Source organism: Budorcas taxicolor, chromosome 9 (assembly GCF_023091745.1).
Source record: "Budorcas taxicolor isolate Tak-1 chromosome 9, Takin1.1, whole genome shotgun sequence".
Lineage (NCBI taxonomy): Eukaryota > Metazoa > Chordata > Mammalia > Artiodactyla > Bovidae > Budorcas > Budorcas taxicolor.
This window is the reverse complement of record NC_068918.1, coordinates 7,167,013-7,193,551: the sequence shown is the minus strand read 5'-3', so window position 1 is coordinate 7,193,551 and position 26,539 is coordinate 7,167,013. Positions and strand designations below refer to the sequence as shown.

General features: G+C 42.1%; 1 protein-coding gene across 1 annotated transcript in view; it reads left to right on the top strand.

Moving 5' to 3' along the window:
• The window catches only part of IMPG1 (interphotoreceptor matrix proteoglycan 1), a 156,017-nt gene that overhangs the window by 60,953 nt on the left and 68,525 nt on the right, over positions 1–26,539 (top strand). Inside the window, 4 exon segments of the mRNA XM_052646034.1 lie at positions 4,166–4,186; positions 5,548–5,795; positions 7,961–8,037; positions 9,017–9,095. Coding sequence (XP_052501994.1) covers positions 4,166–4,186; positions 5,548–5,795; positions 7,961–8,037; positions 9,017–9,095 — 425 coding nt within the window.

The window sequence follows — 26,539 nt, the reverse complement described above, 5'->3', positions numbered from 1 at the left end:
GCAATGTCACTACAGAACCTTTTAGGAAATTCCCTCAGCAAAGACAGACCCAAAAAAGTAGCAGTTAGTCACCTTGCTGTCTGAGTGACTGTTTTCCTATTCAGTGCTAAATACCATCATTGTTTAAGCAAATCAGTCTGACCCTGGGGAGACCGAGGAAACTAATAGAGTGGTACCCAAGGGGTAAGAGAATTGGGTGGACAGGGGTGGGGAGGCAAGTACCTTTTAATCATTCTGATGTCTGAGCATACTTTTACATCTTTCAGATGTCTGAACCATAGTAATGTATTACCATGCAAAATTTTAAAAACTGAAATTTTAAATAGAAGACATGAAATAAAATAGTGCCACACTGAAGCAGAGTTCCATCATGTTCGTAGGGTTTGCTGTCAAGCAGGCTTCTCAACAGTCTGATGTGGGTTGAGGATTTGGGGCAAGAATTTTTTTTTGCAGCTTTAAGTTCTCGTCATTCAAAACATTTACAAGTGGGATCAAAATACGGTATTAAAAAAAAAAAAAACTGTGCCACAGGGCATATAGCAGCCCTGGTGTGAGCAGAATGAGATCCCTTGCATGGAGGGGGATGTATAAAATGGGAGGACAGACCTGACTCAAAGTCCTTCCCAGCTCATCATCATCTGATGTCTTAAAGCAAGAAGGTCCATAGGGCAGGTCCCACACTCACAGAGAAGAGCTTCAGTCGGGGGAGAGGTGAGGGGCTGTCCATCCATTTATTTCTCCCGAGCTATCAGGCACCTCTGGTTTGTGTAATTCCAGAGGAAGGAACTGTCGTTGTGAACCACGAAAGTAACAAAAGATGAAACTCTTAACATTTACCAAAGCAAACTGGGTTTTTTTTTTCCCTTAATTTTAAGATGTTGCTCCACAGTAACTCCATGTGAAATCAGATGGATTAGAGGGGAATAAAAGGTGATAGGAGGATACTAGTGTAGACGCAAGGTCTTCTGGATAGATCATTGCAGTGAAAGAACAAAATTTTAAGTTAAACCTGACAGAAATGATAGGAATTCTCTTGGTGAATGTTCACATACTCATTATCCCCACCCTTCCAATAAATTGAAAAACTAATAATTTAAAAAAAAAAAAAAAAACTGTTTCAGAAGGAGACCAAAATGTCAGGTGATGAAATTTTGCACGGTAAAAATTGTAAAGACATATCCCTTGAAATTGCATCTTTCCCATGTGTTTTTCTCTGGAAAAATTTATTCTTATTTCTGTCGAGGATGCTTATAATGTAAATTTGATCACATTTTGTCAATGATTTCCATTATGTTGTATAGAATTAGTCTCCCAGAAAATATTTTGACCTCTGAAAACACTAAATAATATGCTTATGAGTGTGGCAAGCTTTTAACTGTTAAAACAATGCTCAGAATATTATAAAGCAAACTTGTTACAAAGAAAATTGCTTTCTCACGGAGCCAGATCCCCTTACAGAAGACCTAAAACCGCAGGAGCCTCAAAGTACCCTCTTTTTGTGAGCTCAATTATAGAAAACCTGATCTACAATTGAACAAGTACGTTTAGATCAGTGACCTCATTTGAATCTTTCAACACAACTGGGAAGTAATTAGAATACCTATTATTACCATAATTATAAAGAGGAGCAGTAAAATTTCCACTTTAAATATTGCTGTAACAATCATTCAGTCTAGTTAGAAAATGCTGTGCCTAGTCGCTCAGTTGTGTCCAACTCTTTGCAACCCCTTGGACTGCAGCCCACCAGGCTCCTCTGTCCATGGGGATCCTCCAGGCAAGAACTTGGAAGTGGACCCCTCTCCAGGGGATCTTCCCAACACAGAGATCAAACCTAGGTCTACACGCATTGCAAGTGGATTCTTTACTGTCTGAGCCACCAGGGAAGCCCAAGAACACTCTGAGTGGGTAGCCTACCCCTTCTCCAGAGGATCTTCCCAACCCAGGATTCAAACCGGGGTCTCCTGCCTTGCAGGTGGATCTTTACCAGCTGAGCTACCAGGGAAGCCCAGTTAGAGGGTATACTCCTTCAAAAACTTACTCCTTTAAAAACTTACACACAAATATCCATAGCAGTTTAATTGTATTAGCCAAGAACTGGAAACAACCCCAATGTCCTTCAACAGAGCCGTAGATAAACAAACTGTGGTATATTCTTATCATAGACTTCTACTTAGCAAAGGAACAAACTATCAGAATGCACGACAACATAGATTCATTTCAAAATAATTATGTTGAGTGAAAGATGCAGGAAAAAAAAAAAAAGGAGTTTGGTATACTTCCGTTTGCATTTACCTCTAGATAATGAAAAGCAGGGCTTCCCAGGTGGCCCCAGTGGTAAAGAGCTTGCCTGCCAATGCAGGAGACCTAAGAGACTCGGATTCCATCCCTGGGTTGAGAACAGCCCCTGACGGAGGGCCTGGCAACCCACTCCAGTATTCTTGCCTGGAGAATCCCTCAGAGAGAGGAGCCTGGCAGCCTACAGTCCATAGGGTCACACAGAGTTGGACATGACGGAATCGATCGACTTAGCATGCAAGCACGCACAATGCAAACTAGTCTACAGTGAGAGAAAGCAGATCAGTTGTTCCTTAAGGAGGGGGAGACAGAGAGGGACGAAAGGGGAAGATTATAAACAGCCATCAGTAAACTTTTGGGGGTATGACTTTGATTGCAGTGGTGGCTTCACGGGTGTATATATGAAATTCATCAGACTGTATACCTGCAACATGTGTAGTTTGTTTTACAACAATTGCATCTCAACAAAACAATTCTGTGAGGTTAACAGGACTAGGGTCTTGGCCCAGGAAGCTTGGTCTTTCTCCAGAGCTTCACAGATTGAAAACTATTGCTGAAAACAAGCAAGAGACAAACCCTGAATAAATGTCTAGCAGTAGAAGCCGAGGCCGTTTCAGTCATGTTACATCAAAGAATGACGGTGAATGACTTTGTGATCCAGGCAGAAAGAGCAGCAATGCAAATCCCATCACGTGTGTAGAGTGTCTTTGTCAGCAAATAGCGCTTGAGACCAGAGAAGGCAATGGCACCCCACTCCAGTACTCTTGCCTGGAAAATCCCATGGATGGAAGAGCCTGGTGGGCTGCAGTCCATGGGGTCGTGAAGAGGTGGACACGACTGAGTGACTTCACTTTCACTTTTCACTTTCATGCATTGGAGAAGGAAATGGCACCCCACTCCAGTGTTCTTGCCTGGAGAATCCCAGGGACTGGGGAGCCTGGTGGGCTGCCGTCTATGGGGTCGCACAGAGTCGGACACGACTGAAGCTAATTAGCAGTAGCAGCGGCAGCAGCACTTGAGACATAAAGTGAGAAAACTGAATGTAGCTTCTGAACTAAATTCACATATATGCCCAGAGAAGTCCAGAATATTTTTTTCAGTCTGGTGACCAAATGACCTTGCTGGCACAAACAGGTAGTGACATGGCAAAATGAACCCAGGTTTATGGCCAGGGTTTGAATACCAGTTCTGCCACTTTCCAAATGATAGCTTTCCCTCTCTCCGCATCTTCCCTTATCTGTGAAATGGGAGTTGTTGTTGCAAAGATTAAGTGAGGATGCACCTAAACTGCCTGCAACAAACCACCCTCTCAGTAAACAGGTATTTGTTTTTCCTGCACCCTGTTGCACAGTAGATTGTACCATCCCCCTTAAGTCTTCCTGATGAAACCAATTCAAAAAACAATCAGTCAACAAAACTGCAGTTCCAGCGTCAAGTCTCAAATAAATTACCTTCAGGAATAAACTAACCATATAATGCCATACAGAGGATGAGAAATCCATTTACAAAATATTTTTTTTAAAAACTTCCTGGTACCAGTAGCCCTGAAAACCTAAGAGCTATAGGATATATTTGCAACCTCTATAAAAGGACTATAAGGAAATCAAAGAGTTTAAGGATGCATAATCTTTGAATTAGGGCTCATATTCTAATAAGAAATATCATAGAATAATGTTTACTTCCTGAGATTCATATGGTTCTCAAAATTTCCATCCAGATTCTGATGGCAGTTTATATATTTCCTTCAAAGCTCTGAACCAATGTGAGAGACAATGTAATATGTATATGAGTCGATTCATTGAATGTCTCAGTAAATTTCTTGAAAATTCTTTCTCCTTTCCATGTTTCCATTGTGCGTGATGAAACGAAGACCAAAGAAAGAAAGAGATGGGTAATTTGAACTTTTTTTCCTACTGTTTTGAAATATAGTACATCCCCCCACGTAGACACATTTATATGCTCATCTCTTAGAGATCATTTTTACATATAAAATCTGGATAAGTCATTGACTATTGGTGACTTAGTTTAATGGGAGTAACTGATCAGTTGGTCAGTAGTAGAAAATAATTCTTGAATCAAGATCACTACATGAGATACGCAGGTAAAAGGTGACTTTATCAGTGGAACTGTCTTCTATAAAATTCAAAAGCTTTTCAAAAGAAAAACATAAAAGCACCTATCTGCAGTGCAAGTATGTCTCAACAATTTCCGAAATGTCGTTTGTGATGGGAAGTTGTCAGTCTGGTTGCACACTTGTGCATGCAACGTATTTAGGTGTGGAATAAAGCACAGAAACTAATTTGCCCCTTGGCTCCAAAGTCAGCATGATTGGGCCCACTATACCTTAGAGAGCTCAGTAATAGGTATCCAGCTTGGCTCCTGTAATTGGTGAAATAACCAAATGTAGACTTTGACTAATCATGTGGCTTGAAGAACTGCTGAGAATACACATTATTGGCTCCTGTGGCCTTTAAAACATTTTTGTATCCCTCTGTGCGAATTTATGGCATAAACAAAGAGGTGAAATCTGGTCCTAGACAACAGAGCTAGACAGAATCCTATTTCATTTATAAATGCATAAGGGCATTGAATCAATAAATATGAGAATAAATACAGTTAATCACAAACTACTTCCCTTTCTCTTTTCTCACATCTTCCTTCCAAGATGTTATTTTAAAAGCAACTTGAGGGAAGACAAAATTATGTTTAATATAGAGTTGCATTTTTTTAATTAAAAAATGCTTCTTGAAACAAACAGGAAATAAATAGCCTTGAGAACTGCAGCTTTGACTTGGTTACAACACTCAAACATTATTGTTCTATTGCTCTATCCTACTTCTATTTCATAGTCTTTCCTAAAGGAGGCTACTTGTAGAGAAAAAAAGACAATTCGTCCTTCCTGCTGATTGGCCATGAAAAACACTGATCAACACCAGCAACTCTTGGCAATTAACACTTTTTCACAAAGACCTGAAATGAAACTCTGTGGCCCCTTGACCCAGTTAGCAGTCCCCCTTCAAGCTGGATTTAAGTCTTATCATAACAATCTATTCAGAGCTAAAATACACATTAATTCTTTCCCACCTTTCAAATTTCTAATAAACACTGAAATTAGTTTCAAGTGTGATATTCATCAAGAGCCCATCAGGAAAGAGGTTGAAGCTGTCCTGAAGCTTTGTAGCAGCATAGTGATCCTCTTTACAAGGCATGTAACCATGGCTTGGGGTGCAACGTGTCCCCTGCTGTCTACAGGACAAGCTCCACAGAGATGCAACTTACAGCCATCTTTAAGAAAGGCAAGGCAGAAGCAAAAAGCCCTGCCAGTGACCCTCCGTCATTTGATTCCAACAAAATTGAAAGTGAAGGAGACCCTCGTGGAACGATGGAGGAAGAGAAGCAAAGAGAACTCTATCCCACAGCGTCAGAGCTCAGGAAGCTGATCAGCAGAGCCCTGGAGGAAGACCAGTCCTTGGATGTGGGGACAATTCAGTTCCCTGAAGGTCAGTGGGTGATTTCATAGCTCTGGGATTATCCTCATTCTGATAGAGACAAGGAGGCGTGAATGTCCCCTGGTCGCTGATGTTTTAATGGGTCCCGTAGAGTCGATCATTTCTGCGACTTTTGTTGCTTTTTGTTTTGTTGTTTTGCTATTGTTTTTCAGTCACTAAGTCATGTCCTCTCTTTGCGACCCCGTAGATTGCAGCACGCCAGGCCTTCCTGTCCCTCACTATTTCCCAGAGTCTTCCCAAGTTTGTGTCCATTGAGTCAGTGATGCCATCCAACCATCTCATCCTCTGTTGTCCCCTTCTCCTCCTGCCTTCAATCTTTCAGGGTCTTTTCCAATGAGTCAGCTGTTCGCATCAGGTGGCCAAAGTATTGGAGCTTCAGCATCTGTCCTTCCAATGAGTATTCAGGGTTGATTTCCTTTAGGATTCACTGGTTTGATCTCCTTGCTGTCCAAGAGACTCTGAAAAGTCTTCTCCCACAGTATAGTTTGAAAGCATCAATTCTTCTGCTTTCTGCCTTCCTTATGGTCCAACTGCGACTCTGGAAGGTATCGTTTCTGTCTTTCCTCACTGTCCCCAGGGTCTCATTTAATAAAGCTTTCATGACCACTTCAAGCCATAAATAGCTCTAGGGAAGCCAACAGCTGAAGCTCCATCCAGCTCAACAACAGTCACCCACCAAGTCCAGGTAGAGAGAAGAACCTGGGTTGTATTCCCCTGGCACAACCCAGATTCCCTCATCTAGTAAATTGGTCAGGGCCCAGGAGGAAAGATGGCACACTCAAATTAGAATAATTTGAGAAGAGTTTGATAAAGCAACTATTTATAAAGGTTTCCCTAACGCCCAGAGGCAGAGAAGAAAATGGCAACCCGCTCCAGTATTCTTGCCTGGAAAATTTCATGGACAAGAGGAGCCTGATGGGTTACAGTCCATGGGGTCCCAAAGAGTCAGACACAACTGGACATGCACTTTATGCCCAGAGGACTAGAACAGTTCCCTGGGGCTGGAAGCAGCAAGGCCCCGCCACTACCTCCAGGTCTGATCTAACCAGCAGTCCCCAACCTCTTGGGCACCAGGGACCAGTTTCATGGAAGACAGATAAAGGGGAAAGGGACTGATTCAGCAGTAATGCAGTGGTGGGGAGCCACGTGGGAACGGCAAATGAAGCTTTGCTCCTTCACTGGCCATTCACCTTCTGCTGTGCAGCCCAGGCCCTATCAGGCCTTGGACTGGTATGGGCCTGAGGGTTGAGGACCGCTCATCTAAGCCATCCCAAGGACAGGGAGTGAGGAACCACTGATATGGCTCATAAAAGTCAACTTCCCAGGGCACAGAGTTGTGGAGAAAGAGTGTATAGATGTAAAGACGTCAGCAGAGAAGCAGGACCCCCAGAGGGTGCCTGGAGGGACCCAGGAGCCTGGAACTCTTCACAATTCCCGGTGCTCCAGGCATAACAGATGAGCACTGCAAATGTCATTTTAGAGTGACCTGGCACAAAACTGGCATTCTCTGTCAGTTCTGTTTCTGTAATTTAGATAGTCAAACTCAGCTCTGGAAAACTTTACAAAGACCTCTTGGGATTAGATAGAGGGCATGTCAGTAAAGATGTCAGTAAGCATTAAAATCCTCTTGGTTCACTTTTGAATTTCTAGTTTAGTGAAAAACTTCAGGCTCATCTCCGAGGCCACCTGATACTCTGGGTTGGTCTCTTGGTTAAATCCTATGGGATAATCTGAAAATCCAGCTTCAGGGTGGAAGCAAGCCTCACAAGGGCTCACAGATGGTCCTTGGTTCCGGTATTTATTCTAGACATCCCTTTCTTTGTCAGCTTAGCGATAATTTTGTTCCCACTGGCCTAGCCAGTGAGCCTGGCTGCTTGGTCCAAATGTGTACAACTAAAGACCTTGAAAACCACCTTAATAACTTCTATCGCATAGACTTGCACAATGCACCCCCTGCAACCATCCTTCAGTAGATCCTAAAGGATCAATGACCACCAATGCATCTGATGCTGATTTCTTGATCATTTGTTGTGTCCTCCTTAAGGACTGACTTTTGCCTCATTTTACAACCCTCACTGTTTTACTGCCCCAACCACAAAAAAATAAAAAAGGGCAGAGGGGACATTGAACCCTTGTGATATTTTTTTCACCCGCAGAAATTGCTGGGTCATTGCCAAGCCTGGATCCTGACACCCAGTTGGTGCTGCCCACTCTCCTCACTGTTATCGCAAAGGTGAGTTTGTTATCCTTTGTCCTTCAAATAGGAACAAAGCCTCCAAACTTCCATCAGAAAAAAAACAGCCTAAGGACTGAACAGAGCAAGATCCCCTCTGCAGTGCCAATTGAATCTAAAAGAGAATGAATACATGTATATATAACTGAGTCACTTAGTACACCTGAAACTAACACAACATTTTAAATCACTATACTCCAATAAAAATAATCAAATAAATATAATTATTTTCTGTGTTTTACAGGTAGTACTTGCTTACCCACTTTCAGTGTCTGTATTAATAAGACATAATGCAACTTGCATTTCAAATATTGTTAAATTCAAAGTTTTCTTCAACATAGTTAGAGCTTTGTTCCAATTAGAATCAGAATTTGCCTTTTTTGTAAAAACAAATATGTGTTCGTGAAGTGAAAAAGAATACTTACAGTAGAGTGTATTATTTGACTTTGACTTTCTGACACAAATACAAGCATAAAAATACATTTGTTCTTAAGTCTTAAGGTCTTTATATATTTATGGGGGGGGTTGCAAGCATAAATGAATGTCTTAGGAAGTACAAAGTTATGAATTCAGTGATAATTTATGTATTTCATTTAAAGGTATGTTCATTTAATTTACACTAAAAGTTGTCACTGGGGGTCCATAACTGAAAGTGCTGACCAAGCTCTATTCCCTTTTTTAATGAAAGAATTCATAAGTTCAAACATGATTGACGCATGTTTCAAAGTGTTTCAGTTATAAGCTAACCCTATACAGGCAGACTCACTTAGCCAAGAGGTTATGTTCTGCTACTGTATCAATGCATCTTTTCCTTTCAGGACTTGTTTCTGTATCAGAACCTATATCAGAATCCACAGTAGAGTCAAGTCAACTACAAAATGATTTGTTTAAATTTAATTGAAAAGAAAAAATGCAGAGCATAGCCCTTCTCAGATACAGAGCAGTGTCCCTTGTCAACAGCTGTCTCTAAATCCTTCAGGATGCTACTCTGAGTCCAGAACTTCCTCTTGGTCAACCCAGGCTGGAGACAGTGGACAGAGAAGGACACAGTCTACCTGGTGAGTAGCGTCTATGTTCCAGAGTCATAGACCCTTCCCATAGGGTCTATGTTAGATGACAGCATCCTCTTTGAGGACTACATCTATGACACTGCTTCAAAGTCCAGTGATTAAAGTCTTCCTCAGCCCTCAGGAGAGGGTTGGCTCCCCACAGCATTCCAACAGGAGAGCCAGCCACTGAACTCCTCCTTCTGACGAGGCGATCACCCTCAGCCTCCTTTCCTCAGCTCCCGGCCCCAGTCCCACAGAGAACACTGTAAGCCCTTTCCCAACAGATTTGGTGAAAGAAGCTGAAACCAAAGCAGCACCAACTGCCCACACAGAACAGCTGTCTCTGCTGGGCTTCAAACCTGAGAGCTTGTCAGGACAAGGTAGGTCCTGAAGCCCACATCCACGGCAAAGGGCTATGGCAGCAGAGGACTGGGCCCTTACAATCAGTGTTTTATTCCTGTTCACAATATACAGGCTGACCATGGATACTGTCTGTTCTTCCATGTGTGTTTCTTTACACAGTTACCACATGTGTAATTGGTCTATAAGGATGTCAGTAAATAATGAAATCCTCCTGGCTCACTTTTTTTATATTTTTCACTTTTTCAGTAATTTTTTTTAAATTGAAGTACAGTTGATTTGCCATGTTGTGTTAATTTCTGCTATATAGCAAAGTGATACACTCATACATATGTACACATTTTGTTCAGATTTTTTTCCATTATAGTTTATCACAGGATATTGAATATAGTTCCCTGTGCTATACAGTAGGGATCTTATTGTTTATTCATCCTGTATATAATGGCTTGCATCTGCTAAACTCAAGTTCCCAACCCTCCCTGAACACCCACGCTCTTGGCAACCATGAGTCTGTTCTCTGTATTTGTGAGTCTATTTCTGTTTTATAGATAGCTTCACTTGTGTCATAGTTTAGAGTCCACATATAAGTGATGTCATATGGTACTTGGCTTTCTCTTTCTGACTAACTTCAATTAGTATGATAATCTCCAGTTCCATTCATATTGCTGAAAGTGGTACTGTTTCATCCTTTTCCATAGCTGAGTAGTATTCCGTCATTTATCTATATCACATCTTTGTCATTCATCTGTCAACATATGTGTAGGTTGTTTCCATGTCTTGGCTATTGTGAACAGTGATGCTATGAACACCGAGTGCCTGTATCTTTTTAAATTACAATTGTGTCTGGACATATGCCCAGGATTAGGATTGCTACATCATATAGTAATTCTATCTTCAGTTTTTTGAAGCTTCAAGTTCACTTCTGAATTTTCAAGAATGTTTAATTTTGAGGCAATAGGGTCAAATTTTCTCATAATTTAAGAGGAAATCTTTATCAATATATGAAGACCTTAGGAAAACAAAAACCAATATTCTGCAGAAGAGTCCATTTTTAGTGCAAGAAATAGTGGATATAATGGCTTTGAAAGTGAAAGTTAGTCACTCAGTCGTGTCTGACTCTTTGTGACCCCATGGACTGTAGCCCACCAGGCTCCTCTGTCCATGGGATTCTCCAGGCAAGAATACTGGAGTGGGTTGCCATTCCTTCTCCAGGGGATCTTCCCAACCAGGGATCGAACCTAGGTCTCCCACATTGCAGGCAGACCCTTTTACCAACTGAGCCCCCAGGGAAGCCTCTTAGGAATCTCTATGCTTCCCACCTTATACAGCTCTCTGGTGAAGCTCTAAATAAAAATGCCTTTAAGGAAACATGGAAGGAACCTCAGAATGAGGCTGATAAGTATGATCTGTGATTCTAAGTGAAAATGCCAGGGAAGATTGTCATGGTTGATATTTTTACAGGAGTTCTACTGTTTTAGTTAGGGCTCTTTACAAACTTCTACAGGTTTTAGCGGTCTATCTCATTTCTATTTTCCTCATAAACCTTGTGTAAAATTAGTATGTAATTTTATTGTATACAAGGTTTTTCCCCAAAACATATATAACATGATTGCAGAACCACCTATACAGGTGATATTTGGTTTACAAGATTACCAGTGAATGAATGTTAGCCACATGGTACAGTTATCTATTTCTGCATTATAAACCACCCCTGAAGTGAGTGTCTTAGATTAACAACCATATATTTTGCCCATAAATCTGAAATTCGGGTGGGAATGAGTAGGGACAGCTCTTCTCTGCCCCATGTTGTGTCAGCTAGACTATCTCAACTGGTATTGAAGATCTTTTTTCAAGAGGGCTCACTAGCAAGGCTAGCAAGTTGGTGCTCAGCCAGAGCTACCGGCTGGAGTCCTCATTTCTTCTCTATGTATCCTCCTCGAGGGGCTGCTTGAGCTTCCTCCCAGCATGACAGCTGGTTTCAAAGAGCCACTACCACAAGAGAAAAAAAGTGGAAGGTGCCAGTCTCCTCAGGCCCAGAAACAGTGTCACATCCTCACATACCCATGGTTAGGCAGCCATTTTGTTTAAAGATGAGGGAACACAGATCTTGTCTCTTGATGGAAAGAGTAACAAAGCATTTAAGGCTATTGATAATCAGCCACAATCCACATCAACCACTACTTTGACTTTTCAATTACTTAAAAGTTGGTTGGATAAAACAAACCAACTTTTGATGACATGAGGGATATAAAGTTCTCACTGAATTCCTTTCCTTCATTATGATACAAAAAAAGCTTTATTATAAGATCAGCATTTCAGGTATATTAACTAAAATGATAGTATATCTATGATGAAAGTATTATTGTATTTTCAAAATTGCTTTACTGTTTTCGTTTTATTATACATGCCTTCCATTCATAAATATATCACGGAACACTAAAGCTGGAAGGACTCTTAGACATAGTCTAGTTAAGCTTTACGTTTTACAAGGAAGAAAATCAAGGCTAGAGATGGGAAGTGCCTTGCTCAAGGTCACATCATAGCTGGTCACAAAGCCAGAACCACCCATATGCTTGGCTTAAGTAGTCTCATCATTTAAAACACTATGTTCTTTCAATCTTGTTTGCCCTCCATTCATAGCCTTTTCTTTCTCTATTTCACTACATTGTCATTGTTTTAGTAGTCTAGCCTTGTAAGTCTTCACCTCCTAATCTTACCTCCTAATCACCACAGTTTTCACAACGTTTCACACATTACAGGGACACAATTTTCACGAAAATCACAGATTTTGTTTTCAAGTTAGCAGCTTCATTTCCATCTTCATTTTACTTGACGCTGCTGGCATGAGTTCCTGCTGATGCTGCCTTCTTGAAACTCCTTCATTCGTCTTCCACAAATGAGTCATTCCTGTTTCTTAGGTTTTATCAATAATCTTTTAATAAAATGCTGCATCATTCCCCCAAAAAGATAATGAGGGTTTACAGACATATATGAAACACAGTAAGGTTTTGTTTTTAAAGAATTGAAAGAAAATGGAAGAAAAGATGAAACAAAGCTAGGTCAGATGATACTTTTACAGTAGTAAAAGGTTTGGAAACAAGACAGAGGTGATGGTTACACTATATTGTGAATTTTCCTCACAATTCCTGAATCATTTATTTTTTTTAAGTCATCAAATATTTATAACTAATGAATAATTTTAGAATAACAGAATTAAGACAATATTTAGCTGAATAGCATCATCCCTTCTTTTGTATATTTGACATTTTACAATTTGAACCATTTGTTTTTTCAGCTTATTTTATTGAAGTATAGTTGATTTACAGGGTTGTGTTAATTTCTGCTGTACAGCAAAGTGATCAGTTAAACACATATTTACATTCTTTTCTTACTCTTTTCCATTATAATATATCATAGCATATTGAATATAGTTCCCTGTGCTATACAGTACAACCTCACTGTTTATCCATCCTGTATATGATAGTTTGCATCTGCTAATCCCAACACTTTCCTCCCCACCCCCTCCCCCTTGACAAACACAAGTCTGTCATCTGTGTTTGTGAATCTGTTTCTGTATTTTAGATTACTCATTTGTTGAAACAACCACTTTAAAATGTCTAGCTTCATGCTATGTTTCACCGCGATAATATTTTTTTTAAGTCACGTGATTCTGTAGAGAAAATTGTATGCAAAATAAACATCAGAAAGGTCTTTGTGTGCTTTAGGTGGTTCATGAATTTGGCTTTGAGATTCTTGGCAGACTGTACAGTGAGGACAATGCAATTAGTCACACAATTTGGAATCTGTGTGCTTACAGCATGGTAATTGCTTAGGAGAAAAATTTTCTCCTACAGGTCCTTTTAAGGAGGAGCATCTGGGCTACAGTGAACTGTGTCCTGTCTGCATCAGCTTCCCTACAGCGTAAACTTGCTGTCAGATATTTCCTGGAAAGCGCTCACTGGAGAGGCGTAGCCAATTCCCAAGCCCAGTTCACGACAGCAGTTCCATGAGAGGTCAGGTGCTGACCGACTGCCTTAACTCAAGGACTGATTTTAGAATATCCATAGGAATGACTATACTGCAAAACCCTCAGCCAATGCTCCATAAAAGAAAAAAAAATTATTCTCACAACTGAGCTTTTGATTAGTATTGACCAAGAAGCACTATATTTGCTGGCCTGTGCAAAGACAACAAATATGCTGTGTTGCCAATGAATGGGAGATCCATACACTTTCAAACTCAGCCCAACCAGGGATAGAAAGGATGTAACTCAATGACCAATGAAGACCCCAATTAGAAAACCTCCCTGATAAAAAAGGATATTTATGTAGAACAGAGGGGGTCGTGGAACAAAGAGTAGCTCTAGGCAGGACCAAGGGTTCCCTTCCTCATAAAATTCTGGGTCTTTCCCCAGCACAGGTAGCTGACAGCCAGGACTCCACAGCCCTGCACCTTGGCATCACTAAGATAATTCTAGCCTGGAAAATTTTTAAGGTCAGTGTCACCAAACACCCACTAAGCTATTAAAATCTCAGTCAAGTACTCATGGAAGGCTCTCAACTGAAGTAGTTAAATATAATGGTTAATCCTGTGAGATAAAGTACTTGCAAAATGTGCCTCTGGAACCCTAAATAAATTGGTATCTATCTTGCCTGGAATTCTGCTGTCTTCTATTTTTTTTTTAAGGTACCCCTTTCTTTCTTGCAGAACCAGTTATCTGTTAAGGTTACACCTATTTCATAAATATAAGTCATATACCTACAGAATAAACTCAACATACTCTTCTCCATATAACATGCATCTAACACATTCAAAAGTAGTATCAAATCATTAGGATAAAAATTTTGTGTTTTGGTTTGGTTGGTGTAGGGGTGTGTAGGCAGTAATACATTTTCCTTTTCACTCATCAGAATGATCACCTGAACTATCAAAAAAGAAGCTTTTTAGTGTTCTCTCAAATACCAGAGTTTTTCACTTGCTAGAATGCCAATGAAAGCCAGATCTCTCAATAATTTGCAACATTTTAAAGGTGAAAAGGCAAACTTTAGGCAGAGCTATTTTATATTGGACATTGTCTTGCCTTTTATTACCCTATATTAGACTAGATTCTCCAAAGAAGCAGAACCAATAGGGGATTGAGTGAGTGAAGTCGCTCAGTCGTGTCCAGCTCTTTGTGAACTCATGGACTGTAGCCCGCCAGGCTCCTCTGTCCATGGGGTTTTCCAGGCAAGAATACTGGACTGGGTTGCCATTTTCTTCTCCAGGGGATCTTCCTGACCCAGGGATCAAACCCAGGTCTCCCACACTGCAGGCAAACTCTGTACCATCTGAGTTACCAGGGAATCCCAACAGGGGATTAGATATAGAGAAAGAGATAGAGAAAGATAGAGATGATAGTGACAGAGGAAGAAATAGAGAGATGATTGAGATACAGACAGAGATAGAGAAAGAGCCCACTTGGGCTTCCCAGGTGGTGCCAGTGGTAAAGAATCCACTTGCCAAAGCAGGAGATATAAGAGACACGGGTTTGATCCCTAGGTCAGGAAGATCCCTTGGCAGAGGGCACGGCAATCCACTCCAGTATGCTTTCCTGGAGAATCCCATGAACAGAGGAGTGTGGCAGGCTGCAGTCCATAGGGCAGCACAGAGTTGGATACAACTGAAGCAGTTTAGCACACAGCACGCAAGAGATGATAGAGACTGGGAAAGAGAGAAAGAGAAAGAAATAGAGATAGAGATAGGTTTACTATAAGGAATTAGCTCATATGGTTATAGAGGCTGTGACATCCCAGATTTACAGGCAGCAAGCTGGAGACCCAGGGGCATCAGTGGTGTAAGTCCCAGTCTGAGTCCAAGTCCAAAAGCAAAAGACCAGGATTCCAGCTCCAAGACAGGGAGAGAGAGTGAACTCTACCTTACTTCACTTTGTGTCCTATTCAGGCCTCCAACAGATTGGATGAGGCCCACCCACATTAGGAAATAACCTGCTTTACTCAGCCTGCTCATTCACATCTTAATTCCACCCTGAAACACCCTCACAGACATGCCCAGAATAGTAGTTATCCAAATATATGGGCATCCCATGGCCCAGTCAAATTAGCCATCACAGCCCTCATCTGGGTAATAGGTCAAAACACCACGGGTTTCTGTTTTTTCTTAATCTTCCCTCAGCCTTTGACTCCAGTGAAAGGAATCAGTGAGATGAGCTAAACTGAATGAACCCGTTAGAGAACTAACTGCTCATGTTCCATGAGGTCAAGTACTTGGTCTGTCTCTATTTATTGCAGTATCTTCAATGTGAAGCCAGATGCTTAGAACATCTAGACAGGTAATTAACCTATGTTAAATGAGTTGAAGGAATTAATGGACAAGTTTATAGCATAATACCTCTGTGAAAGTCAGAATTGATGGGTTAATTTGATTATTTCCCTTTTTGAAAGAAGAAGTGAAGTGAAAGGGTTAGTGGCGCAGTCGTCGTCTGACTCTTTGTGACCCCATGGTCTGTCCATGGGATTCTCCAGGCAAGAATACTGGAGTGGATTGCCATTCCCTTTTCCAGGGGATCTTCCTGACCCAGGGATCAAACCCTTGCCTCCTGAATTGCAGGCAGATACTTTACCATCTGAGAAGCTCAGTTCAGTTCAGTTCAGTTGCTCAGTCATGTCCGACTCTTTGCGACCCCATGAATCGCAGCACGCCAGGCCTCCCTGTCCATCACCAACTCCCAGAGTTCACTCAGACTCATGTCCATCGAGTCTGTGATGCCATCCAGCCATCTCATCCTCTGTCGTCCCCTTCTCCTCCTGCCCCCAATCCCTCCCAGCATCAGAGTCTTTTCCAATGAGTCAGCTCTTCGCATAAGGTGGCCAAAGTACTGGAGTTTCACCTTTAGCATCATTCCTTCCAAAGAAATCCCAGGGCTGATCTCCTTCAGAATGGACTGGTTGGATCTCCTTGCAATCCAAGGGACTCTCAAGAGTCTTCTCCAACACCACAGTTCAAAAGCATCAATTCTTCAGCACTCAGCTTTCTTCACAGTCCAACTCTCACATCCATACATGACCACTGGGAAAGCCATAGCCTTGACTAGACGGACCTTTGTTGGCAAAGTAATGTCTCTGCTTTTCAACATGCTATCTAGGTTGGTCATAACTTTTCTTCCAAGGAGTAAAAAGAGAGCCAATTAAGTGGTCCAGAAAGAGTGGTCTCTTCTGGTTGGATTGCTCACCATTCCCGCAATATGGCATCCATATTCACACTTTTATGGCTTTGCACAAATTATTTTCTCTTGTGCTCATAATACCCATCCATCCTTCTAGCCTGAAGACCTCCTATTGACACTTTAAGTTCCAGCTAATGTGCCACCTCCTCTGTGAAGCTTTTCCCCAAGTGCTACCTGAAAAGACTCATAATTCTCTAGCTCTAAAAAGTACATATACGTTAATCAAGCATTTACCACTTGGTACTAACATGATTGCTAGGCATATCTGGGGTCCCTCCAAGATTAACTTTCTAAAGTGAAAAAATGTATTCTTATTCCTTTAAAAAAAAATCCTGTACTGAGCACAGTGTCTGACACACCCTTGGGGTTTCATAATTCTTTGTTACCATTGTGTACTTCATTGACATCGGTGTTTCTGGAGGATACATCTCCTGTTTCAGTCCTCTTGCATCTCCAGAGACAGCCTCATATGAAAGGTGATATTCCTCACTGGCAAATACTTTTGTCAAAATGAACTTACTGAACAACTTTAATCATCTCCCTCACATGCGATGTATTAACATCACACTGACTCATGTGTAGGCCTGAAGTGGAGGAAATAGGCAATAAGCCCCTCTTCCAACCAAAACATTTTATATCCTAACTCTCAACCAGAAGGGCCTGGTCAAGATTTTATTTAAGTTGCTCCACTTCAAGATGAAAAGATAATGATTAAGACTTGGAAAGGTTTGCAAGAAAACCTCAGCTGAACATAATGACCACTGTGGTCTATATATTTGCCTTTTCTTCCTTGTCCTTCTAAATCAAGGACCAAACAGTAACTTTTCCCAGCCAGAATATGGCATTTACAAAAATAGTTCAGTGAAGTCCATGGGGAAAATCCCATCTCAAAGAAGGAAGGGATGACCACTCAGCAGAAGCTTGTAATTACTCTCCCTCCCTAGATAATGTCTTCTCAATGCCTGGAGAAAGTAGAAATGTGAAGGCTCTCCAACTCTCGAATTGAGTCAAAGCTGAGACTGTTACTGTTACCAAATTCTATATTTGGGAAATTCAGTGCCTTACCCCAAATTGTGGCAATTCCCAAGACAATGTGCATTCTGACTTTCTGCCCCCAACTGAACTGATCTGACACCCTCTCTCTGCTGCAGGGCTGTTCAGTCCTCATTTTCTCAAACCTCCCCTCAGTGTCCACCCTTTTTCTAGGCTCTTCCCAATTCTGTCCTCAAGTTATGACCCATTTTTTTATGCAGAGGAGTGATCTCTTTAATCTCTTTTCAGCATTGTACTGAACTGAAACTGAACCACACGTTTCTAAGATAAATTCTGCCACTTCTACAAGAGCAAAAACAAGTAGAAGTGATCGTCATTAGAGATTGTCTCTCTCTCTCCCTTCCGTGCTCACAATCCTTCTCGTGAATACACTCACGAACACAGATGATGCCTTGTACCCGGCGGTTTCCAGTAACTTCGGCCACTTCAGCTCACCTTAGGGCCCCATTTCTCCTCTCCCGCTTTCTCAGGGGAGCTCTCTTTTTCCTCCACTATATCATGTATTATCTCCTGGTTTTACCCTATATGGCACTAGTATATGTGGATTTCCCCAGTGGTTCCCTATAACTTCTCCACGCATCAGATACGAGACTGGTCACCATCTTGGTGAATTCCAGGGACACCGTAGACTACAGAGCCAAGCAAACTCTTCATGTGCCAGTAAGCCACAGAGGAAAAAGGATTTCAACAAGCTCACTTAACTGGTAGTGGGATGCTGGGAGGCTGTGCTCATTTATTTGCTTATTCAACAAATATTTATGTTATGCTTGTTAGATAATGGAGATGAAATAGTGGACAAACTAAGGACACTCCGTGACTGTTGTGGTTTGAGTTTCCCTAAAAACAGGCCCTGAGACCAGGATTTGCTTAAAAGGAGTTTGTTTCAGAGATGATCTCAGGAAACCCAGTAAAGGAACAGGCAACAGAAACATGGAAGGGAAGGAAACTGATCCAGCCAGCTAACCCAGTTAACCCTGTGACCACCAGAACTCACTGGTGATGTGCTGGTGAATATTTAACAACCAATCTCAAGAAAATCTGGGATATATATGCATATAGCCATTTATCATAAAATGTTTCTGATGCAAAGGATATGTAGCAAATAATAATAATCTATAAATAATAAAATAGACATATATTTTACTATTGATTCTGTATAGCCAGTCAAATCTCCTGAGGAAGTTATTCAAACTGAAATCGGAATGACGGGAGCAAAAGTAGCAATGGTGGGGGGAGAGTTTTGCGCAGAGAGGAGTGGGTGGAGCTGGAAGTAGACGGCACATTGAGGGAGAAAGGCAGAGTCACGGAAGCACAAAGGAGTTAGAGTTAGAAAGCAATGGAACTCCAGAAACATCGAGCTTTATGAGCCTTGTTAAGAACATCGAAAGAGTCTTGAGCATGGGAATGACACATTAAATTTGAGTGTAAATAAATCTTTTGGCTGCATTGTGGAAAATTGGCTAGAGGCGGGCAGATGCAAGCAATCAATTAAAAAAGTGTTAATAGCAATCCCAGCTGGAAATGTTGCTGGCCTGGACTTGGGCTACTACTGCCCAAGGGGAGATGGACAAAAATGAACTGATCAGAGTGGTCTTTAAGAGGTGAAATCATTATGCAGAATTTTGAAGCTGTGAATGGCCTGGCCTGATTAATGAACAGTGTATGGGTGGTGGTGATCTGTGTGAGCCTGCAGTGTCTGTGCTATATGTGAGTGAGCTGGTCAGGGCCACGCTCACAGATGTCCAAATAGTCTGTTCCGGCTACCGCTTTATGGTCACGTGACCAGTGAGCACAACCTAGGAGGTGCTAGCCTTCCTGGTTCCCAGATGCTTGGCATGCTCACTTTTCATCACTCTGATCCATTTTTACTGGTTCATATTTACATAAGGAGGAAGACTGATTGCTGCTGCTGCTGCTGCTAAGTCGCTTCAGTCGTGTCCGACTCTGTGTGACCCCATAGATGGCAGGCCACCAGGCTCCTCTGTCCCTGGGATTCTCCAGGAAAGAACACTGGAGTGGGTTGCCGTTTCCTTCTCCAATGCATGAAAGTGAAAAGTGAAAGTGAAGCCGCTCAGTCATATCCAACTCTTAGCGACCCCATGGACTGCAGCCTACCAGGCTCCTCCATCCATGGGATTTTCCAGGCAAGAGTACTGGAGTGGGTTGCCATCGCCTTCTCTAGGAAGATTGATTAGTGTCCATTATTAGCAATGCTTATGATTAATCTGTTAAGTATTTTACAGAGAGGAGAAACGAAGAGGTTGATGGGTACAGAAAACTGTGCCACCTAAATAGGTCAAGATAATTATTCCTAGAGACTCAGGATGTCTCTTTAGGACCCACTTTAGGAAACTGTCTCCAAGATTACTTCACATCTGTAGAGCTCACAGCCCCTGTGCGCACTTGATCCTCCAACACAGACTGACTTAGAGGTTCCATTCTAACCACCCAGGGGGTTTCATTTGGTTTGGTTTTTTATTTCAATTTTTGGCATCTATCATACTTTTCACTTTGGGTTTAGCATCTGCATCCTATCCCCTTGCTTCTTGGAGTGGCTGCTGACACACCCCAGGAGTTGTTTTTGTATCTTCCTCACTGTAACTACAAGGCCAGCATCTCAGCAGCACTGGAGAACCAGCTCTGTGGGACATGTGCCCCACACCACAGGCCTGTGGTCCCTCCCGGGGCATCAGGCACCAGCTCAGTTCTGTCTCCTTTCACACATGGTGGCACTGAGGCAATTAGAATAAACCTGGTGAACTCAAGTCCCAGAATCAAACCTCGGTGCAAAGCAGCTCTAACAACCAGGCCGATGTCGCTGCATGCATTCACCTTTAAATGCATTCCAAAGCAAGCTTTTATGAGAATTTTAACAGAACTCTTATCACATGTAGAGAATTGAGAACATTTTCAGGAAAAATTAAAAAGGTAAGACAAAAGGAAGAAACTAATAGGACATTGCACAGGAAAAATTCTGAAGGAAATCTATCTTAAAGATATGAATGCACTGTCACATATGTCTGTGATGTTTCCAAGGCCTAGATTTAGAGGAAAATTAAAATTTCATGTTGAAGGGGCTGCCCTGGTGGCTCAGATAGTAAAGAATCTGCCTACAACGCAGGAGACCCAGGTTCAGTCCCTGGGTTAAGATCCCCTGGGGAACAAAGTGGCTACCCACTCCAGGACTCTTGTTTCATGCTAGAGAACTCAGTTATAATAACGCCACAACTTTGGCTCTGGAAAGGGAGGCTTAGTTCATATCGGACCACAGTGTGCTTTCCCTCTGCTTCCTTTATTCAAGACCTATACACAAGAAATAGAACAATGTAAGATTTTTATGTACAAACTATAAAGACTAAAAATTTTTTCTGGACTAAACATATGTATGTATACAATTGTTTTAGGTCAGAGGGACGTGTATCAGTGAAAAGCAGAAGCACCAAAGAAGGCATATGTGAGGTGTAAGTGGCCCCAAGGAGGCACAGAGGAAGAGGTTGGAGATTCAGGATAGAAGACAGAAAAATAAGTAGGAAGAGGGCAAATATCAAGCAAGACTGAAAATCAGAAAAAAAAAATGTTCATTCCAACTTTTCAGGAAATCAAGGGGAATGGTAAAGATGGGACTTAGGAAAGTTAGTCTGGCCACAGCCTGATGGAGGCAAAGGACAGGGAGAGATTTTGTCAAACATGTAGTATGAAGCTTTGGGGGCAAGGGAGAGGGTAGGAGCAGAGGAAGAGGGGAGGAAGAAGAAACACAGAAGATTTTATTTAAAACTAGAATAGAATTAAAATTTTTAAAACCAGGGCTAGTGGTAAGTGGAGGGGAAGTATGAGGTGAAGTACCTGCATGATCACGAGGCTGAACAGTTCCGTGGTCATCCATATTATATATGAGACATCAAATTTCTCCTCACCCTGAAACATAATGGAGTATAATGATCAACATATTCCCTCTTTCTCTCTTTCCCCCCTCAGCCTCTCTCTCTTTCTTTGAAAAACCAGTACAGGTCACAGAATAGGGATTTGAATATGTATGAGAAAGGCTCCCTTAAGTAGTTGGAATTTCACCTACAGGTGAGTTGAATGTTCAATATATGTATTAGTCGGGCATCCCTGGTGGCTCAGGTGGTAAAGAATTTGACTGCAAATGTATTAGTCAGGGTTTTCCAGGGAAGAAATAGTAGGGTGGGTGGGTGTGGGTGTTGGTGTGTGTGTGTGTGTGTGTGTGTCTGGAGAGAGACTGATTGACTTTAAGGACTTGACTCTCTGGCACACCAGAGACCCAGGGAAGGAATCTGCTGATGGAATTTCCAACTCCTATGGGGAGGTCAGGTTCATTTCTTTTTTTAACTGAGGCCTTCAACTGATTGAATAAGGACCTTCCACACTATAGAGGTCATTTGTTTCACACAAAGTTAACGATTTAAATCTTAACCTCATCTAAAAAACACTTTCACAGAACCAGCTATCTGGTTGACCAAATATCTGGGTACCGTAGCCTAGCCAACTTGACACATAAAATTAACCATACTCAGTTCAGTTCGGTTGCTCAGTCGTGTCCGTCTCTTTGCGACCCCATGAATTGCAGCACGCCAGGCTTCCCTGTCTATCACCAACTCCTGGAGTCCAGCCAAACCCATGTCCATTGAGTCAATGATGCCATCCAACCATCTCATCCTCTTTCATCCTCTTCTCCTCCTGCCCTCAGTCTTTCCCAGTATCAGGGCCTTTTCCAATCAGTCAGTTCTTCACATCAGGTGGCCAAAGGATTGGAGTTTCAGCTTCAACATCAGTCCTTCCAATGAACACCCAGGACTGATCTCCTTTAAGATGGACTGGTTGGATCTCATTGCAGTCCAAGGGACTCTCAAGAGTCTTCTCCAACACCACAGTTCAAAAGCATCAAGTCTTCGGTGCTCAGCTTTCTTTATAGTCCAATTCTCACATCCGTACATGACCACTGGAAAAACCATAGCCTTGACTAGACAGACCTTTGTTAACAAAGTAACGTCTCTGCTTTTGAATATGCTGTCTAGGTTGGTCATGACTTTCCTTCCATGGATCAAGTGTCTTTTAATTTCATGGCTGCAATCACCATCTGCAGTGATTTTGGAGCCCAGAAAAATAAAGTCAGCCACTGTTTCCACTGTTTCCCCATCTATTTCCCATAAAGTGATGGGACCGGATGCCATGATCTTAGTTTTCTGAATGTTGAGCTTTAAGCCAACTTTTTGACTCTCCTCTTTCACTTTCATCAAGAGGCTCTTTAGTTCTTCTTCACTTTCTGCCATAAGGGTGGAGTCATCTGCATGTCTGAGGTTATTGATATTTCTCCCAGCAATCTTGATTCCAGCTTGTGCTTCCTCCAGCCCAGCGTTTCTCATGATGTACTCTGCATAGAAGTTAAATAAGCAGGGTGATGATATACAGCCTTGATGTACTCCTTCTCCTATTTGCTGTTGCTGGTATGTCTTTAATGAGCTCAAAATAGTAGGTTAAAAAAAAAAAAAAAACAGCGGGTACTTAATACCTTAGTTCAGCAGGAAAAGATGCAAAGTCAGGACTAGAACAAACAGAACCAGGTGGTAGTTTGACAGTTCATCTGATGCAAACAGAAAGCAGGGTGGCCTGATGGAATGCCCTTAATCATCGTGTGCATGTGTTTGTTATCAGTGATAATAGGAAGTCAGTATTTGTGCTGTTCGGAAGAGGAACCCATGGTAGAAAGAGGGGCAGGAAATTCACAGTAGAAAGAGCATTGCCCAGAAGAGAGCCATGGAGAGAGAGGCACCAGCGTGACAGAGGCCAGACAGACGTCCAAGAGACATCTAACCAGTTCTCTAGTCATGCATTCCCACCTGAGTCACTTCTCGAGGAACTGGGCACGTCCACAGCTACAGGACTGCTGTCTCATCCGTTATCTTGACCCACATGAGGTCACATCAGAATTACGGCGGAAAGGAAAACGTTTCTGACCCTCTTTTGCCCATTTTTACAGTGTGAGCCTCTGGTTATGCAAATGGTTTGAGGCCAGAGAGTAACCTGGAGTAGGTAAGGTCAGCTTTCAGACTGGGGAATGATTGTCCCCTGGGTCCTACTGTGGAGAATTGCAGGTTTACAACAGGATCAGCACTGGCATTAAAGAAGCAACTCTTCCATTGAGGGACAGTGACATTTTAGCAATCTTCAGATAGAAATAGCAAGAGTGTCTACAAGGGAATCCTATCCATTTACATGGACAGAAATTTCCATGAATGTTCCCTTTAATTTTTTTAGTTGTAAGATGAAACTGCATTTCTAAAGGCATCAAGAGACTACAAGTTGCATGCTGTGGTCAGTTTCTAGAAGGAAGTCTGCACAGGCAACTGAGCAAATGGGTCATTGACGGGCCCTTCTGCTCGAAGAGATAGGTCACGTCATCCATCTAACCTTAAAAATGTGAATGTCAGGAAATGGGACCTTCATCTTTAGATTCTATCATCACAGAGAGAATTTAATCTCTTTTGACCACTGAGTAAGCCAAAAGATAAAAGGATTTTTCAATTTCATCTACCTCTCTTATTTTTTCTTTTTTGCTTGGCAATGAATGAGATAGAAGAATAACAACTCTCCCATGCTACTTGGCAAGTTCTCTGTACTGTCAGATTAGGTAAAATCCTTGCCAGAGCATGTGTATTAGCTTTATGCTATTTGAAATGTTAATACAAGTGCTAATTCACAGAATTTTAATAAAATGCTCAAAATAGCATCCAAAGGCTGCACTGACAAAACTTACCAAGCTATATTTATGGGTAGGACAATTGAAAGCATTGATGAGAGGTAAACGAATACTTCTATTTGCATCTATTTGTTTGTTTACTTTGAATGAGCAGGTCTGAAATTTAAAAAAATGTCTCTCTTAAGGTTTTCAATCCAGGCCTTCATTCTGTAGGATGACAAACTGCCAATTGATTTGAGTCTTTCCAGGAGAATTTGCCATCATTTTAGTCAAGCCCTCAGTTGTATATTTGACACTCTTTTTTTTTTGTCTTTTTTTAAATTTATTTTTAATTGGAGGATAATTGCTTTACAATGTTGTGTTGGTTTCTGCCATACGTCAACATGAATCTACCATAGGTATACATACGTCCCCTCCCTCTGGAATCTCCCTCCCACCTCCCACCCCACCCCACCCCTCTAGATTGCGTGACATTCTTATAAATTTCTTCAAATTTGAAAGCTAGAGTGACTTGAGGGTAGTAAGCAAATGAGGTGTACCACTGTCTGCTTTAAGTGTGTTTTGTATGATAATTTTAAGTAGAGATAGTTGGACATGAAACTGAGAAGAAATATTCAAGAAACAGAACAGGAAATATTACAGCTGAGAGAACTGGGCCTTGGAGAGAAGAGGAAAGACGGAAGAAAGAAAATAAGATAGAATACAAACCGCAATAGCTTAAGGGCCTTTTAATTGTGGGAAATGGGCTTCCGTGGTGGTTCATCAGTAAAGAATCTGCCTGCAATGCAAAGGGACTGTGGGTTCCATCCCTGGCTTGGGAAGATTCCCTGAAGAAAATGGCAACCCACTACAGAATGCTTAGCTGAAAAATCCCATGGCCAGAGGAGCCTGGCAGGCTACAGCCTATGGGGTCACAAGAGTCAGGCATGACTTGGTGACTAAACCACCACCAATTGTGGGAAATACTCGTTTTAATCATGGGATCTAGAGGGCTGCCAGTGATAGAGACCCTGGAAATAGAACAGTGGCTGTGGCGAGAGGTACCATGCAAGAGGGGGGACTTATCAGCTGGGGAGAAAGAAGCTTCTGGAAAGGGAGCTGGGGATGGAACTGGAGCTGATCGGTCCCTGGAGAGCCAGTTGATCAAGAACCAGGGAAAGGAGAAAAGCTGAACTGATTTGAGGGGGCAGTTCAGCTCAGCTCAGTCGCTCAGTCGTGTCTGACTCTTTGTGAACCCATGGACTGCAGCACACCAGGCCTCCCTGTCCATCACGAACTCCCAGACTTTACCCAAACTCATGTCCGTTGAGTCGGTGATGCCACACTTCTTTCAAACTTTCCCAGCATCAGGGTCTTTTCAAATGAGTCAGCTCTTCACATCAGGTGGCCAGAGTATTGGAGTTTCAGCTTCAGCATCAGTCCTTCCAGTGAACACCCAGGACTGATCTCCTCTAGGATGGGGCAGAGTTGCCCTTTGAGTGGACAAAGCCACACCACTATGGGGTTCAGTTCAGTTCAGTTCAGTCACTCAGTCGTGTTCGACTCTTTGCGACCCCATGAATCACAGCACACCAGGCCTCCCTGTCCATCACCAATTCCCAGAGTTCACTCAGATTCACATCCATCGAGTCAGTGATGCCATCCAGCCATCTCATTCTCTGTTGTCCCCTTCTCCTCCTGCCCCCAATCCCTCCCAACATCAAAGCCTTGGGTACCTGCAATTAGCTGACTCGCTTACAAACTTTACACAGGATTTTCACAGGGCTCTAAGGAACTGGATATTTTGAATAACTGTCATGCACATAAGGATGAGAATACGTAGCAAGACTTTAATGTCTGACCGAAATTGAGCAAGAGGACCTCCCCATCTTCCTGCAATGAGGGCTGGGGCAAGACTCTTCTCCACTTCACCCCGGGTGAATCCCTCCTCTAAGGTTCCTCCCAATGAGGTGGCTGCTTCTGAGGCAAAGAGGATGCTAAGCATACGCAAAGAAAAATAGGAAACTAGTGCTGCTGTACCAGGCCCCAACTGCCTTAATACTCCCTTCAGAAAGTGGAACCTGCCAGCTGGCATCACTGATCCCTACTCTGTGCTCAGTC